Source organism: Arabidopsis thaliana (assembly GCF_000001735.4).
Source record: "Arabidopsis thaliana chromosome 1 sequence".
Taxonomy (NCBI): Eukaryota; Viridiplantae; Streptophyta; class Magnoliopsida; order Brassicales; family Brassicaceae; genus Arabidopsis; species Arabidopsis thaliana.
Genome location: NC_003070.9, coordinates 25,182,755 through 25,197,489, shown reverse-complemented (window position 1 = coordinate 25,197,489; position 14,735 = coordinate 25,182,755). Strand labels below are relative to the sequence as shown.

Here is a 14,735-nt window from a genome sequence, read left to right as displayed (position 1 = left end):
AAATGAGTTGAATGATATTCCACTTTAGCTTTTCTAATTTAGTTTTTACGATCATTCATTTAGAGACGAACATTTACATCTTTAATATTTGTGTTACGGTTATTAAAACTTGTTTGTTGTGAAATAGTTTGAAGATTTATTTAATTATTTATTATGAATCTAAAATCATTATTTATAATAACATAAAAATTGCATTATTTGAGTAAATGATAAAAATGAAATTTTATCTAGCTGAATTAATTTTTTGTCAAGTTGCTATTAGTTAATTCGTTCCAAAATATCTAAATCATGAAAATGTCTAAAACATTCTCCATGGTCCTTCCATAGAAAAAAAAAAGACGTAGAAGTGACACGTGCGTCAATCCAACCGTTAAATTGACGCAAAGGAGAAAATTTAATGATTCAGCAAAGTTTTTTTGTTGTCTTGTCTCTATCGAACCCAAGCGCACTTTAGCAACCACCGCCATTTTTCACAGATGCTTCTCATTGACACAGAAGAACTCAGAAGAAGTAGAAGAAGAAGCTTCTCCGATCTCTCTTCTCTCATCTCGATCTGTATGTGTTCTTCTTCCTCTCGTCTTCTTTCTCTATCCAGATTCTCAACAATTGTTCGTGTTTCTTCGCTGTATCTAACGATTTAGCTCTCCTCTCTCTGTGTTCGTCGAACGATTCCTAATCTGAATCATACTCAGTGAAATCAAGCGATCTAGAAGAATCTGGCAAAATCTTAGCTGACGAATGTTGGGATTGCAACGAGAAACATCCTCGATGTATAAGAGAACGTCATCGAGAGATTATTCTCCGATGATCGACGTCGAAGACAGCTCAGGTACGCACGAAACATGCATCATTTTGTAGAAACGAGTTTCAAAAATTTTAACTGATGAAATTTCGAATTTGGCTTCAGGTCTTTTAGAGAATGATGTGGACAATGAAATGGAAACTACAAATCCTTCATGGAAGTGTTCTCTTCCGCATGTTCTAGTGGCTACAATTTCGTCGTTTCTATTTGGTTACCATTTAGGGTTGGTGATTGATTTTAGCTTTTCTTCTTGAATATTGTTGTGATTACTTGTGTTGAGCTATTTTTTTTGGTTGCTACAGAGTTGTTAATGAACCTCTTGAAAGCATTTCGTCTGATCTTGGTTTTAGTGGTGATACATTAGCTGAAGGTATTTTCATTACTTCTCCTGCTTAGTATTTGTCATGGCAGTGGTCATCACATGTACTACTTTTATAAGTTCTGTTTTCTTCTTATGTGAAAGGTTTGGTGGTTAGTGTATGTCTTGGTGGTGCATTTCTCGGATCTTTATTCAGTGGGGGAGTTGCTGATGGGTTTGGAAGACGGAGAGCTTTTCAGATTTGTGCTTTGCCTATGATTTTGGGTGCTTTTGTGAGGTAATTTGGGAATTTCCTCCTATCTCTGGTTCTTTGCTAGTGTTCCTTTAAGCTAGACTTATGAATTGGTCTAGATAGCACTGATACCTGCAAATATCAAGTGACTGTTCTACTATATAAATTTACCAGAAGTCTCAGGGTTACAACATGTTAGGTCCAGATTCGATTCTCTGTTTCATTTCTCTAAGAAAGATGTACAGTGCTGAATTATGATAAATCTTGCAGACCAAATCAAATAACCAATTAAGCTTACCAGTATTCCAATCCCACTCACTAATGTATATTTTGATGTGGCTCATATCAAAATATTATGATCCTTTAGCAAGAGTTGGCCTCGTTTCTACTAGTTTGGTTTGTTGCTTATGCTAATATGTGTTTCTTTCAGTGGAGTTAGCAACAGCTTAGCTGTAATGCTTTTGGGAAGATTCTTGGTTGGGACTGGCATGGGTCTTGGACCACCTGTGGCAGCACTCTATGTGACAGAGGTATATCAATGCACACCGAATATAGAACTTACTCTACAAGAAGTTTGAAACCGCTTGACTTCTTATGCAAATTTCCCAATTTTGACTAGGTATCACCAGCTTTTGTTAGGGGAACATATGGAAGCTTCATACAGATAGCTACATGTCTGGGACTGATGGCAGCTCTGTTTATAGGGATCCCAGTCCATAACATCACGGGTTGGTAAGTTACTATCACCTGTTGTAGAGTCTTACCATACTCTTTTGTAGAATCAACTTTTTGTAGGACTCTCTATATCATAATTTAATACGTTTTGATCATATATGTTGTTATGGTACCCAGGTGGCGTGTCTGTTTCTGGCTTTCAACGATACCTGCTGCACTACTCGCTCTGGGAATGTTCCTCTGTGCTGAGTCTCCACAGTGGCTATTCAAGGTCTGCTTCAGAATTCACATCTTAGATTTTACAATTTTCTGTCGTATGCTGAGCTGAAAATTGCACTGAATTTTACATTAGAGCTTCTTTACTTTCCTTTTGTCATCACTTCTTTTGAACGCTCATCATCTTATGCAGCAAGGGAAGATAGCTGAAGCAGAAGCTGAGTTTGAGAGGCTGCTTGGAGGGTCTCATGTGAAAACAGCAATGGCAGAATTATACAAACTAGATCTAGACAAGACGGATGAACCAGATGTTGTGAGCCTCTCTGAGCTGTTATATGGTCGGCATTCAAGAGGTATGTAGAACTCTTTGCTTTTGTCCCGCGGAAGGAACTGCAAACATGTATGTTGATTGTTGTGTCTATTTGTTTCCTGTATAGTACTTTGTTATTCACTTGTTCCTTTTGCAGTTGTTTTTATTGGATCAACCCTGTTTGCTTTGCAACAGCTATCTGGTATAAATGCTGTTTTTTATTTCTCTTCTACCGTATTCAAAAGTGCTGGAGTACCATCGGACCTAGGCAACATATTTGTTGGAGTTTCAAACCTCTTGGGTACAGTAGCCTTCTCCTCCACTTTTTTTTTTTTTCTGTCTTTTCAATCATATGGATCTTGGATTGTAACATTGTTCTGATTATCAGGATCTGTAATCGCGATGGTGTTGATGGATAAAGTAGGAAGAAAGCTTCTTCTGCTTTGGAGTTTTATTGGCATGGTATGTTGTGTTTTGCTTCCTTTCCATTTTTCTTATTACCTATGCTGATATGATTTTAGCGTGACAGCCCACCTATGTTTTGATGTATATTAGGCAGCAGCAATGGCACTTCAAGTTGGTGCTACAAGTTCATACTTACCACATTTTTCGGCGTTGTGTTTGTCTGTCGGTGGCACTCTTGTGTAAGTGTTTATTGAAAAACTGAAATATGTTTACCCATAATTTGTTTGTTCTAAACAAAATTGTCATTTCTGATACAGGTTTGTGCTAACATTCGCCTTAGGAGCTGGTCCAGTACCAGGTTTACTCCTCCCTGAGATCTTCCCAAGTCGAATCAGAGCAAAAGCGATGGCTTTCTGCATGTCTGTGCATTGGGTAACAATAGTAAACTCGTTGATTTTATCATCGTTGCGTTTTCGTTCCTAAGGTTGCTTAACATTGTTGAATCTTGTTGGACAGGTGATAAATTTCTTTGTGGGTTTACTCTTTCTGAGATTGCTTGAGAAGCTTGGTCCTCGGCTACTATATTCGATGTTTTCTACGTTCTGTTTAATGGCGGTGATGTTCGTGAAGCGGAACGTGATTGAAACCAAAGGAAAAACACTTCAAGAGATTGAGATTTCTCTACTAGCCAAACCATGAATGTGTTTTCAGTCTCTCATCTTGTTGGTCACTGTTGTATAATCAAATAAAAAGATTCGAGTTTTCGGTAGAGTTCGTTAAATGTTACATTTCACGTAAACTAATCAATTTCAAGATTTGAATTATTCTTATTGTCTCTATTAGAAAACTCTTGGGTTTAAATAGTCACAATGATACAGGCATGTAAGTGCCAGGCAAAATTTCAAAAGTGTGACTAAAGCATACATCAAAATCTTAGGTAGAAGCTTTCCACTTTATATAATCTCAAAATCTTAGGTAGAAGCAAACATAATCTCAAAATCTTAGGTAGAAGCTTTCCACTTTATATAAATGTTTTTTTTTGCAAAATCATTATGTTCAAATACTATATTTTTGGGTTTACGCAACAAATTTAACGCTGTAAGCCAACGTGAGAAAAAGAAAAAATATAGCCCTATCATTTGTTTTTCTTAAAGAACCACCATACAAAATGAAAGGCAAACGTATAGAGGAAATAATTTGCCAACCACTCATTCCAATAAAAGAAAGGTCAAAAATAAACACAAGCCAAACTATTCCCAAGTATATAAAGCAATGTTCACTAGACAAACCATCATCAACCAGTTTAACCGTAGACATCATTCCTTATTGTCCCATCCAAATAGTAAAAAAAAAAAGAAAAAAAAAATAAAATGAAAAAGTCAACAAGACTCTTATGGCTATTATCCATCATTGTTTTGGTGGCAGCCGTTTCTAAGGCAGTCGCAGAGGTAGACAACGATGATGATGACGATAATACTTCATTGGAAGGCATGACGACGGCTAAACGTGAAACCCTCGAAGTTGAGGATCATACTTCATTGGAAGGCATGGTTAAACGTGAAGCCCTCGAAGTAAAACCACCAAAAGCTGGCAAAGGCAAAGGCAAAGGTAAAGGTCGTGGCACCGTTGCCGCAGGACCTGAGATGAATTGGCCTGGACAATGGGAGTTATTCATGAAGAATTCTGGTGTTTCAGCCATGCACGCAATTTTGATGCCTTTGATCAATAAAGTTCAGTTTTACGACGCAACCATTTGGAGAATTTCACAAATCAAATTGCCTCCAGGCGTACCTTGCCATGTTTTTGACGCCAAAAAAAATAAAGTTGATTGTTGGGCTCACTCTGTCCTCGTCGATATTAACACCGGAGACATCAAGCCTCTTGCGGTAACAAAATTACTAATTATTACTCCCTCCGTTCCTTTTTTATATAACGTTTTAGTTAAAATCACGCAGATTAAGAAATTACAAATATAATTCATTTTACACATTAGTAATTGTTGATCTGATGGATTTAATGGAAACATGACAGCTTACAACAGACACATGGTGTTCTTCTGGAGGTTTAACCGTAAACGGTACTTTGGTAAGTACTGGAGGATTCCAAGGAGGAGCAAACACGGCAAGGTACCTATCCACATGCGAAAACTGTGTATGGATTGAATATCCAAAGGCACTCGCTGCAAGGAGATGGTACTCAACACAAGCCACTCTTCCTGATGGAACTTTCATCGTTGTTGGAGGCCGTGACGCTCTCAACTACGAGTATATCCTTCCGGAAGGACAAAACAACAAGAAACTCTATGACTCACAACTTCTTAGACAAACAGATGATCCAGAAGAAAACAATCTTTACCCTTTTGTTTGGCTTAACACTGATGGTAACCTCTTCATTTTCGCCAACAACCGATCCATTCTTCTTAGCCCGAAAACAAACAAAGTGCTCAAAGAGTTCCCTCAACTTCCCGGTGGTGCCCGTAACTACCCTGGTTCCGCCTCCTCGGCTCTTCTCCCCATCCGCCTCTACGTCCAAAACCCCGCTATCATCCCCGCTGATGTCCTAGTTTGCGGTGGTGCAAAACAAGACGCTTACTTCCGTGCAGAGAGGTTAAAGATTTACGATTGGGCCTTGAAAGATTGTGCAAGGTTAAACATCAATAGTGCTAAGCCTGTATGGAAAACAGAGACCATGCCAACGTCACGTGTGATGAGTGATACTGTGATCCTTCCTAATGGAGAAATTCTTATCATTAATGGTGCAAAACGTGGCTCCTCTGGTTGGCACTTAGCCAAAGAACCAAATTTTGCTCCACTCTTGTACAAACCTAACAAACCTTTAGGCCAACGTTTCAAAGAACTCGCTCCTTCCACTATCCCTCGTGTGTACCATTCCATCGCAATCGCTCTTCCTGATGGTAAAGTTCTCGTCGGTGGAAGCAACACCAACAACGGATACCAATTCAACGTTGAGTACCCAACCGAACTCCGCATCGAGAAATTCTCACCACCTTACCTTGATCCAGCTCTAGCCAATATGAGACCAAGAATCGTAAACACCGCAACACCAAAACAGATTAAGTATGGACAAATGTTTGACGTAAAGATCGAGCTTAAACAACAAAACGTAGCAAAGGAGAATGTAATGGTGACAATGTTGGCACCATCATTTACTACACATAGTGTATCAATGAACATGAGGTTGCTTATGTTGGGTATTAACAATGTGAAGAATGTTGGTGGCGATAATCATCAAATCCAAGCCGTTGCTCCTCCTAGTGGAAAACTTGCTCCTCCTGGTTATTATCTTCTCTTTGCCGTCTACAATGGTGTCCCTAGCGTTGGAGAATGGATTCAGATTGTCTAATTTTGATATGCATATATTATCAATTTATTTTTTGAAACGAAACCTATATAACATGTTTGTAAGGTTAATTTTTTTTCTTTATACTTACATGTATATATTCTTTGATTCTTGTAATTATTATATTTTTTGAATAAATGTTTTTTTGATAGATATAACAAATTGGAGAAAATTGTCATAATGAAATCACTATATAGAATGGTTATTTATTATTTTATATTTTTTCAACAGTCTTGTAGTCCTTTATTAATAAATAGTGTTACTTATGACATTTATTTTCCAACATCGATTCCATTTTTTATTTTTTGTAAGTAAGAAAAAATTCATTTCATTTTAACATTACAATACAAAATCTAAATATATAAGTTCCAATAAGGCAGTAATTAACTAATTAATCATTTAACTAATAATAATTATGTCTAAATATCACGAATCGTTCAATTTTTTGTTTTTGTTTTTTTGTTTTGTTTTTTTAATGAATCTCCAAAATAAAAAAGAATAAAAAAGCTTTATCTCTAGTCTCTACCGTTGTCGTCACTTAATCTCCGACGGAGGAAAAGTAGCCACCGCTTGACGAATCATTCATCAACACACGCAGAGAGCTCTGAATCTCGAGGAAGAAGATGGTGAGGATCATTCCTATGGCTGCTTCCTCCATTCGACCTTCCCTCGCCTGCTTCTCTGATTCTCCTCGCTTCCCCATCTCCCTCCTCTCCAGAAATCTCTCTCGCACTCTCCGTAATCATCCTCCTCCTTTCACATATATCGTTGACTACACAATATAGATACAATCATTCTCCAATTGATTAGTGAATTCTAGAACTAGGGTTGTTTTAAAGTTCCCAAATTTCTGGTTTATGATTCTTGTTCAATTTGTGTTGTTGCAGATGTTCCTCAATCACAGCTTTTTGGTTTAACTTCTCATAAGCTTTTGAGAAGAAGTGTAAACTGTTTAGGAGTTGCTGAATCTGGTAAAGCAGCTCAAGCTACTACACAAGATGATCTTCTCACCTGGGTTAAGAATGATAAGAGAAGAATGCTTCATGTTGTTTATCGTGTTGGCGATATGGACCGGACGATAAAGTACTTCACTTTGGCTTTCCTGTGATATGGCTTTGATGTTGAGTCTCTTAAAGTCACATTAAGTTTAAAAGAATCATCTGATTGCTGTAGGTTTTATACTGAATGTCTTGGGATGAAGCTTCTACGTAAGCGTGATATACCAGAAGAGAAGTATACTAATGCTTTCCTTGGTTATGGACCGGAAGATTCACACTTTGTGATTGAGCTTACTTATAGTAAGTTATATCTGTATCCCCCTTTTATGCTACTGCCAAGACTCTGAGTATTGTAGTTCATTTAGCTCTAGGGAGCTCAAGACTATGCATTTTATATTTATATGGTTGGCTTAGCTTTCTTAGTGTAATTTTTTTTACAGATTATGGAGTTGACAAGTATGACATTGGGGCTGGTTTTGGTCACTTTGGTATTGCGGTCGATGATGTGAGCTTCTACAATCTATATGCAATTATGTTCTTTCTTTGAAACAGTGTTTGATGTGTATGGATTTTACTCTTTCCACTTAATGGTTTTATATCTAAGAAGTGAAAATTTCTTTCCAAAAGGTGGCGAAAACTGTAGAGCTTGTGAAAGCCAAAGGGGGAAAAGTAAGCCGGGAGCCTGGTCCTGTCAAAGGTGGCAAAACTGTAATAGCATTCATTGAAGATCCTGATGGTTACAAATTTGAACTCTTGGAAAGAGGTCCTACACCAGAACCTCTTTGCCAAGTTATGCTCCGTGTTGGTGATCTCGATAGGGCCATAAAGTTCTATGAGAAGGTGATTCCTATGAAATTGTTTTGAGATGTGGTAGTTTGCAGCCTGACAGTAAATGTTTGATCTGATATAGTTTCTATCTCTTTTATCAGAATGCATTCTTATCCTCTGATCATGTGTGCTTCCTTTCTTTATAGGCTTTTGGAATGGAACTTCTGCGAACAAGAGACAACCCAGAGTACAAGGTAATTTGCAATGCCTCACAAATCTAATTCTTACTTATGCGGCCTTAACCTTCCATTGTATATATCGGTTATATGTTTTTGTATAAACTCACTTACCGTAAGTGGTTATTTGCAGTACACAATAGCCATGATGGGATATGGTCCAGAAGATAAATTTCCTGTCCTAGAGCTGACATATAACTATGGTGTCACTGAATATGATAAAGGAAATGCTTATGCTCAGGTAAAAGAAAATTGACATTCCGTTCGTCTATATTACTTTTCAACTGGAGGGTTGCGATAGTTTTAACTTGTTTGCTTGTATTTGATTACTATCAGATAGCAATAGGGACGGATGATGTGTACAAAACTGCAGAAGCTATAAAACTCTTTGGGGGAAAAATCACGAGGGAGCCTGGTCCCTTACCAGGTATTAGCACGAAGATCACCGCGTGTCTGGATCCTGATGGTTGGAAATCGGTAAGATATTGGTGTGTAGAGATAGATTCATATTGATGCAAAGAGCTCTGAATGTCTCGTTTTGAGTTTCGACTTTTGGCTTTACAGGTATTTGTGGACAACATTGACTTTCTCAAAGAACTGGAGTGAGAGGAGAAAGCAGAAGAGAGGCAACAAATGCACGAAAATGGCTTATGAGGGAGACAGGAGGAGAGGCCTTGTTGTGAATTACATCAGTTTGGGGTTTGATATAATCTCTCTCAGTGCTGAATATTTTTATCAAAGTGAATGATTTGTTTTTCAGAATATAGTGTAGTTGTTTAATTTACAGTATAAAAGCCTATGTTGCGTCTTTGTATATTAGTTCCACTTAACATTAATTGCCAATAAATAAGATGATAAGTGAATGATATTCAAGAAAAAATCTTATGCCTAGTCCAAGTTATGAGGATCCTTACACTAGAAAACATCGAAGCTTGACATCAATTCTTGAATGTCATTTCTTTTTCTTCTTAATTTTGTTTAATTCGGGATTTTATTTACAAAAAAATATGTATGTGTAGATTAAACGGGCTAGATTTTAGTGATACAAAAAATTTGTGAATTAGATAATCTTTTGCTGAACAAAAAATTACCTTAGACGAAGCAAAGATTGAAACATGTCAAACGACATCGTATAATATACTAAAGGATTAGCGTTAGATAAACTTGTATACGATTTTATAAAACTAGAAGTTAACCTAAACAACATAAAATTAAAATATGCCAAACGACATCGACTATACTAATCTATTCGACATCGTTTGACATGTTTCAATTTTTATGTCGTCTAGGTTAACATTCTTGTTCTATAAAAAGATCATATTCACAGCTTTATGTATTTATATCCGCCGTATTGTTTTTATAACAATATAGCGAAAACACATATCATAAAGAAAGTTTAGATTTTTTTTATCGCATCAATGAAGAAACCTAACATTCAGTTGAATTATTTTGCAAAAGGTATGTGCTAATAACAGTTTTTAAGATATTTTATATTCAGTCGATTTTATTTATGATTTTTTAAATATTTGCATATGTTTTTGGTTGTCTTATTATTGAATACTGTTAATCCTTTTATATTATTATTAGTTTGATTGCTTGATATTTATGTTTTGACTCCTGATTTTTCCAATGAAAATATAACATAATTCAAATTTAGTATAAAAAACTTTATCTAAATTTCATATAAAAGATTTCAAAAAAATCATTGGATAAATGTATATCATCTTTAGAGGTGGAAAAATATCTGAAATCTTAATCCTGTTTGAAAGATGATATATGAAACTTACGGATCTGGATCTAATTCTTTTTCTATTGAAAAACAGGATATTCAGATCCAACTTGGATCTACTCCCAAATAAATAATTTTTAATATATATGTATGAAAATAATAATTTATAAATACATTTGTTGAAAATAAATAAAATTGTGTGGTAGTTTTAACCCTGATATATATGTTTTGTTTTATTGAAAAAATTGATTTATTTTTAATGATAATACAATTTTTTTGTAATTTTCTAAAAGTTAAAAAAGAGGGAAAATATTTTTAATTGTTTTCCAGATTATCCATTTTTGTATTGTTTTCAATGCTCTTATTGGCCTATAATTTGGGATTTGTAGAAACAAAATCTTTTTTTTTTTTGGAAACAAATTTCCATAACAAAACAAAAAGTTGATTAGAGAGTAATGAAGAGATATATAAGGAAAATTTGGAGAATTGAATTAGAGAAGACTAGAAAACAAAAGTTAGAAGTGAGTGTGGAATTTGAGAGGTGTTTCCCTCTACTTACATAATAGGTTAAAATTTCTAAGAGGGAAAACATTTTATTCAAAATAACAGTGTGTTTTCCATTAGCTATTTTCAGATTTTTATCCTTTTATTTGACTCATTTGTAGTTTATGTTAAAGTTCTAATTGGTCTAATTTTAGGGATTTGAAGAAACAAAATCTTTTATTTCTGTTTTGTAAAGGAAATTAGCATAATGATATAAAAAATAGAAATTGACTTTGACTGAAATTTTAAATAATATAATGGTGAAATGAAAATAGGTAAAAACATTTATTTGACTTCTATAATAGGAATGGTAGTATAATAATTAAGAAAGAATCATTATATTATGCAAAATCTATGAACTGTCATGTAACCTACTTATTGTTTTGGTCAAATCATGTAGCAGTTTGTGGTGATTTGATTTTTTCTTTATTCTAAGGATTGTTTTCTTAATTATTATTCCACCATCCTATTATAGAATTTTACCATTAAAGAAACAATCTTAAGAAAAGAGAAAAAATATAATCACCATTAAGTGCTACATGGTTTGACCAAAAATAAGTAGGTTACATGAATGTCCATAGATTTTGTAGAATCGAAAATTTCTTTCTTAATAATTATTCTACCATCCTATTAGAGAAGTCAAATTTTTTTTTCCATGTTCTTCATTTGACCATTATAATATATAAATTTTTAGTCAAAGTCAATTTCTATTTGTATTTCATTTGCTAATTTACTTTACAAAAAGAAATAAAAGATTTTGTTTCTACAAATCCAAAATTTATACCAATTAGAGCTTTAACATTAAATAGAAAAACAGTCAAATAAAAAGATAAGGATCTGAAAACAACTAATTGAAAACAAACTACCATATGAATATTTTTTTTTTCCCTTTTTTGAACTTTGAGCCTATTATTTAAGAAGTGAGTATGGAAACACCTCTCACATTCCATACTCACTTCAACTTTTGCTTTCTGGTATCTTCTCTAATTAAATACTTCATATATTCCTCCTAAAGTTGCTTCATTATTCTCTAACCCTTTAGTTCTTTAAACTCTCTATTATTTCGAAAAGTCCGCTTTCTACGTTTTTAATTTACTGTTGTTATGGTGAGAAAGCGTGAAACCAATCCCGGTGTTAGAGTTGTCGGAAAAAGAATTTATGACTCCCAAAATGGCAAATCATGTCACCAGGTAAAACATAATTATGATTCTCGATTTTCATTCTTTAATAGATGATAAAATTTCGTTTCCTTTTATATTAACTAAAATGTTGGTTTGTTTCTTTGTAGTGTCGACAGAAGACTCTTGACTTTGCTGCACCGTGCAAGGCAATGAGGAGGAAGAAGCTATGTCCCATAAAGTTTTGTTACAAATGCTTATCAATCAGGTCCGTTTTTTGTGTTTTTTTCGATTCTTTAATTTATTTTTTCTGAGACTATGTATTCTTATTATGTGTTTTTTATTTGAATCATAGGTATGGTGAAAATGCAGAAGAAGTAGCAAAGTTGGATGATTGGATATGTCCTCTGTGCAGAGGCATCTGCATCTGTAGTGTATGCAGGTAAACTACATGTCTTTAAGATTTGAGTTTTATCAATGTAAGAAAGCTTTTTTTGTTGAATGTTTGTGAGGATTTTTCAGAAAAGCCCAAGGACTAGAGCCCACTGGGATTTTGGCACACGAAGCTAAAGCCCGTGGATATTCCTCAGTCTATGCGCTTCTTGAAGCTGAGGGGCATGATAAGTTTGCTTATCAGAAGAAACCAGAACTGGTACTGAAAAAAATTATACAAATCGTGGTTTTAGTGATCTTTAGGTTTCGTTTTTTTTTTATTATGCTTACTTGATCAATACGGTTTCTGTAGGTTTCTGCTTGCAATGAAGGTAGTAGTAGCAATAGTGAATCTGTTCCAGGGACAGAAGTGGGAATATTAGGTGAGAATATAAGATTTGTGTTTGTGTTTTGTAAGGTGTCTTATATAAAGAAGAGACTAACGGTTTTTACGGTTATGAAACAGATGTTCCCAAGGAGAAGAAGAAAGTGGTGGACAAGAGGAAGAGAGCCAAACCCAGTGACAAACTGAAAGAGGAGATTCAGCTTGAGGCTCAACTTCCTGAGGGTATAAGCTTGACTTGTGTTTCACGCATTGATATACCAACTGAAGAAGCTGGAAATGTATGTCAGCTTTTCGAGTTTTGCTCAGCCTTTGGAAAGGTATAGTATTTTCTCTCTATAGCTTGATAATCAAGTTATCTATAGATATTTACTCTTAATCTGATACTTTTTTTACTTTTATGATAGGCACTTGCTTTGAAGGAAGGACATGCTGAAACTATTGTCCGTGAGCTGTTTATATGTGGGCGTAACACAAGGAGACAACAATACTGCTCTATTACTCAGATGATGATCCAGTTGTTGGATTTAATATCAAAGGATAGAGAGATGTACGAGTGTTTATCTTTATGTCCTGAAATATATACATTTTCTTCTCCTGTTTCTGATGTATTTGAATTCATTATAGGTCTTTGTCTCTAAGTGCAACGGACAGCAGTTGGTTCACGGCTATAGGAGAGATCCTATCGAAGTCAGAAGTTTTGAGTGATGAGCTCCCACTAGAAACTTTTGTAGGGGGTGTTGCTGCGTATGAGAAGATGAATGCATCAAGAAAGCTCAAGCTTCTAAATTTCTTATGTGATGAATCACTTAGCACATGGTATGTGAATCTTTTTATGCCAGTATCAACTCTTTTTTTTTGTAGTTAATGCTTCGTTAACTTATGTGTGAAATTTTACTAGGGCAATGAGGAATTACATAAATAGCCAAACTGAAGAGTGTGGAGAACGGAAAAAGGAAGCTAAACAAAAGGCTGCAGCCGCAAAGCAAAAGGTATTTTTGAAAATATGTTAGATGGATTTGTTTTTATATAACTCTTTGTGCTAAAGCTCGTTTTGTCTTTATATTTAGGAGAAGCAGCTCAAACAGAAGATGCAAGGTGAGGTTGCCAAATCCATTATGGAGAAAAACGGAGCTCCATTGTCTATTGAGGAACACAACTCAATCGTGTCTCAAATAAGAGATGAAGCTAAAGAAGCTCATGAAGAAATGATGGAGGCAAAGGGCATGAAATCTAAAAGTAAGTCTAAATTCTTTGAGTCTTTTGTTTTTGTCTAACGAATGTTATCTTAGATATTATTTTGTTTGACATGGTGAAATCTATCTGCAGTGACGCTTATATGTGATGCGCGTAGAACGGAACCAATCATGTTGGATGATAATGGTTTTGTTCTCTGGAAATTGAAGTGTTTTGAAGAAGAACAATTTTTTTTGCTTCAAGGTTTGAATTTACTTACTCTTTGTTTATGTTTCTTATATTCAAATGTGTTTAGTAATTTAATCTCCATCTTATCAATGCACAGATCTAGGAACATTTGATGATTTATGTCCACATGAAAGATGGTTAGCTTTTAAACCTGAGCAGAAACCAGAGATAGAGAATATATCTCTTGTAAGAGGTAAGTCATTCTTATAAAGAAGCAATTAACAATGCGATATTTGGAATTTGTAATGGTGTTTGAACATATTTTTGCTTTTGTTTTGTAGGAGGAAACTGATGCAAATACAAAAGAATGAAAATCCGAAAAAGAATGCAAATGCGGAAGCATCAGAATCATCACCAAAACCTAAATCAAAACTCGAGTTCATCATTTCTGAACAATATTGAATTTTTTTTTTTTTGTAACTTTGATATATTATAATAACTAAAAAGTAGAGTATGTAAACTTTCAGAAGTCTGAAAAAGTTAAGTAATTTTTGTTTTCTCTTTGGGTCTTTTATCTTCTCTGGTTCAGTTCGGTTTAATTATATTGCATCGATTTTAACTGACCATGGTCAAATGTTTTGGTTTAATTAATGAAATTTGAAAAGTGAAAACTGAATGGAGCTCATATTGCGTATTTTTGTGGTGAGCATGAAAAATCTAGAGATCATTTTTTTTTGGCATGCCCCTTCACATACATTACTTTGAAAAATCTAAACATTTTTTCTCCAAATCTTATATGCATAGTCGGAGTTACAAGGAATTTTGCACTAAAAGTATCTACTTTGAAAAATTGAGAACATGATATCAATTCTTAAATGTTTTTC

At 34.7% G+C, this 14,735-nt stretch overlaps 4 protein-coding genes across 11 annotated transcripts; all 4 read left to right on the top strand.

Moving 5' to 3' along the window:
• The first annotated feature begins 331 nt into the window (after window positions 1-331).
• On the top strand, window positions 332-3,786 carry AT1G67300 (Major facilitator superfamily protein). 7 transcript variants are annotated; one of them, NM_105398.4, is made up of 14 exons: window positions 332-555; window positions 693-829; window positions 908-1,025; window positions 1,105-1,172; window positions 1,266-1,398; window positions 1,784-1,883; window positions 1,973-2,085; window positions 2,206-2,299; window positions 2,438-2,597; window positions 2,712-2,855; window positions 2,943-3,016; window positions 3,110-3,198; window positions 3,277-3,391; window positions 3,476-3,786. In NM_105398.4, exons 2-14 carry the CDS (start codon window positions 739-741, stop codon window positions 3,656-3,658), a joined length of 1,482 nt encoding a protein of 493 aa, NP_176898.1. In that variant the 5' UTR covers window positions 332-555; window positions 693-738; the 3' UTR covers window positions 3,659-3,786. The 7 variants fall into 7 exon arrangements, with proteins under 7 accessions (NP_176898.1, NP_001320756.1, NP_001320759.1 ...); NM_001334289.1 differs by having other exon boundaries at window positions 401-555; window positions 3,277-3,378; NM_001334288.1 differs by having other exon boundaries at window positions 401-829; window positions 3,277-3,378.
• A 463-nt stretch (window positions 3,787-4,249) lies between these two features.
• On the top strand, window positions 4,250-6,569 carry GLOX1 (glyoxal oxidase-related protein). Its single transcript, NM_105397.3, has 2 exons — window positions 4,250-4,845; window positions 4,991-6,569. The coding sequence occupies exons 1-2, from the start codon at window positions 4,330-4,332 to the stop codon at window positions 6,320-6,322; spliced, it is 1,848 nt and encodes a 615-aa protein (NP_176897.1). The 5' UTR covers window positions 4,250-4,329; the 3' UTR covers window positions 6,323-6,569.
• Window positions 6,570-6,795: 226 nt separating this feature from the next.
• On the top strand, window positions 6,796-9,252 carry AT1G67280 (Glyoxalase/Bleomycin resistance protein/Dioxygenase superfamily protein). Of its 2 annotated transcripts, none has more exons than NM_105396.4 (9): window positions 6,796-7,057; window positions 7,207-7,402; window positions 7,493-7,617; window positions 7,758-7,822; window positions 7,945-8,157; window positions 8,292-8,339; window positions 8,455-8,562; window positions 8,658-8,798; window positions 8,886-9,252. In NM_105396.4, exons 1-9 carry the CDS (start codon window positions 6,943-6,945, stop codon window positions 8,925-8,927), a joined length of 1,053 nt encoding a protein of 350 aa, NP_176896.1. In that variant the 5' UTR covers window positions 6,796-6,942; the 3' UTR covers window positions 8,928-9,252. The 2 variants fall into 2 exon arrangements, with proteins under 2 accessions (NP_176896.1, NP_001077783.1); NM_001084314.2 differs by having other exon boundaries at window positions 6,796-6,945; window positions 8,886-9,216.
• Window positions 9,253-11,550: 2,298 nt separating this feature from the next.
• On the top strand, window positions 11,551-14,471 carry AT1G67270 (Zinc-finger domain of monoamine-oxidase A repressor R1 protein). The gene is made up of 13 exons (NM_001334286.1): window positions 11,551-11,783; window positions 11,882-11,979; window positions 12,067-12,153; window positions 12,234-12,363; window positions 12,457-12,526; window positions 12,610-12,806; window positions 12,894-13,036; window positions 13,114-13,305; window positions 13,388-13,478; window positions 13,557-13,725; window positions 13,816-13,926; window positions 14,009-14,104; window positions 14,193-14,471. The coding sequence occupies exons 1-13, from the start codon at window positions 11,697-11,699 to the stop codon at window positions 14,201-14,203; spliced, it is 1,482 nt and encodes a 493-aa protein (NP_001319332.1). The 5' UTR covers window positions 11,551-11,696; the 3' UTR covers window positions 14,204-14,471.
• Window positions 14,472-14,735: the final 264 nt, after the last annotated feature.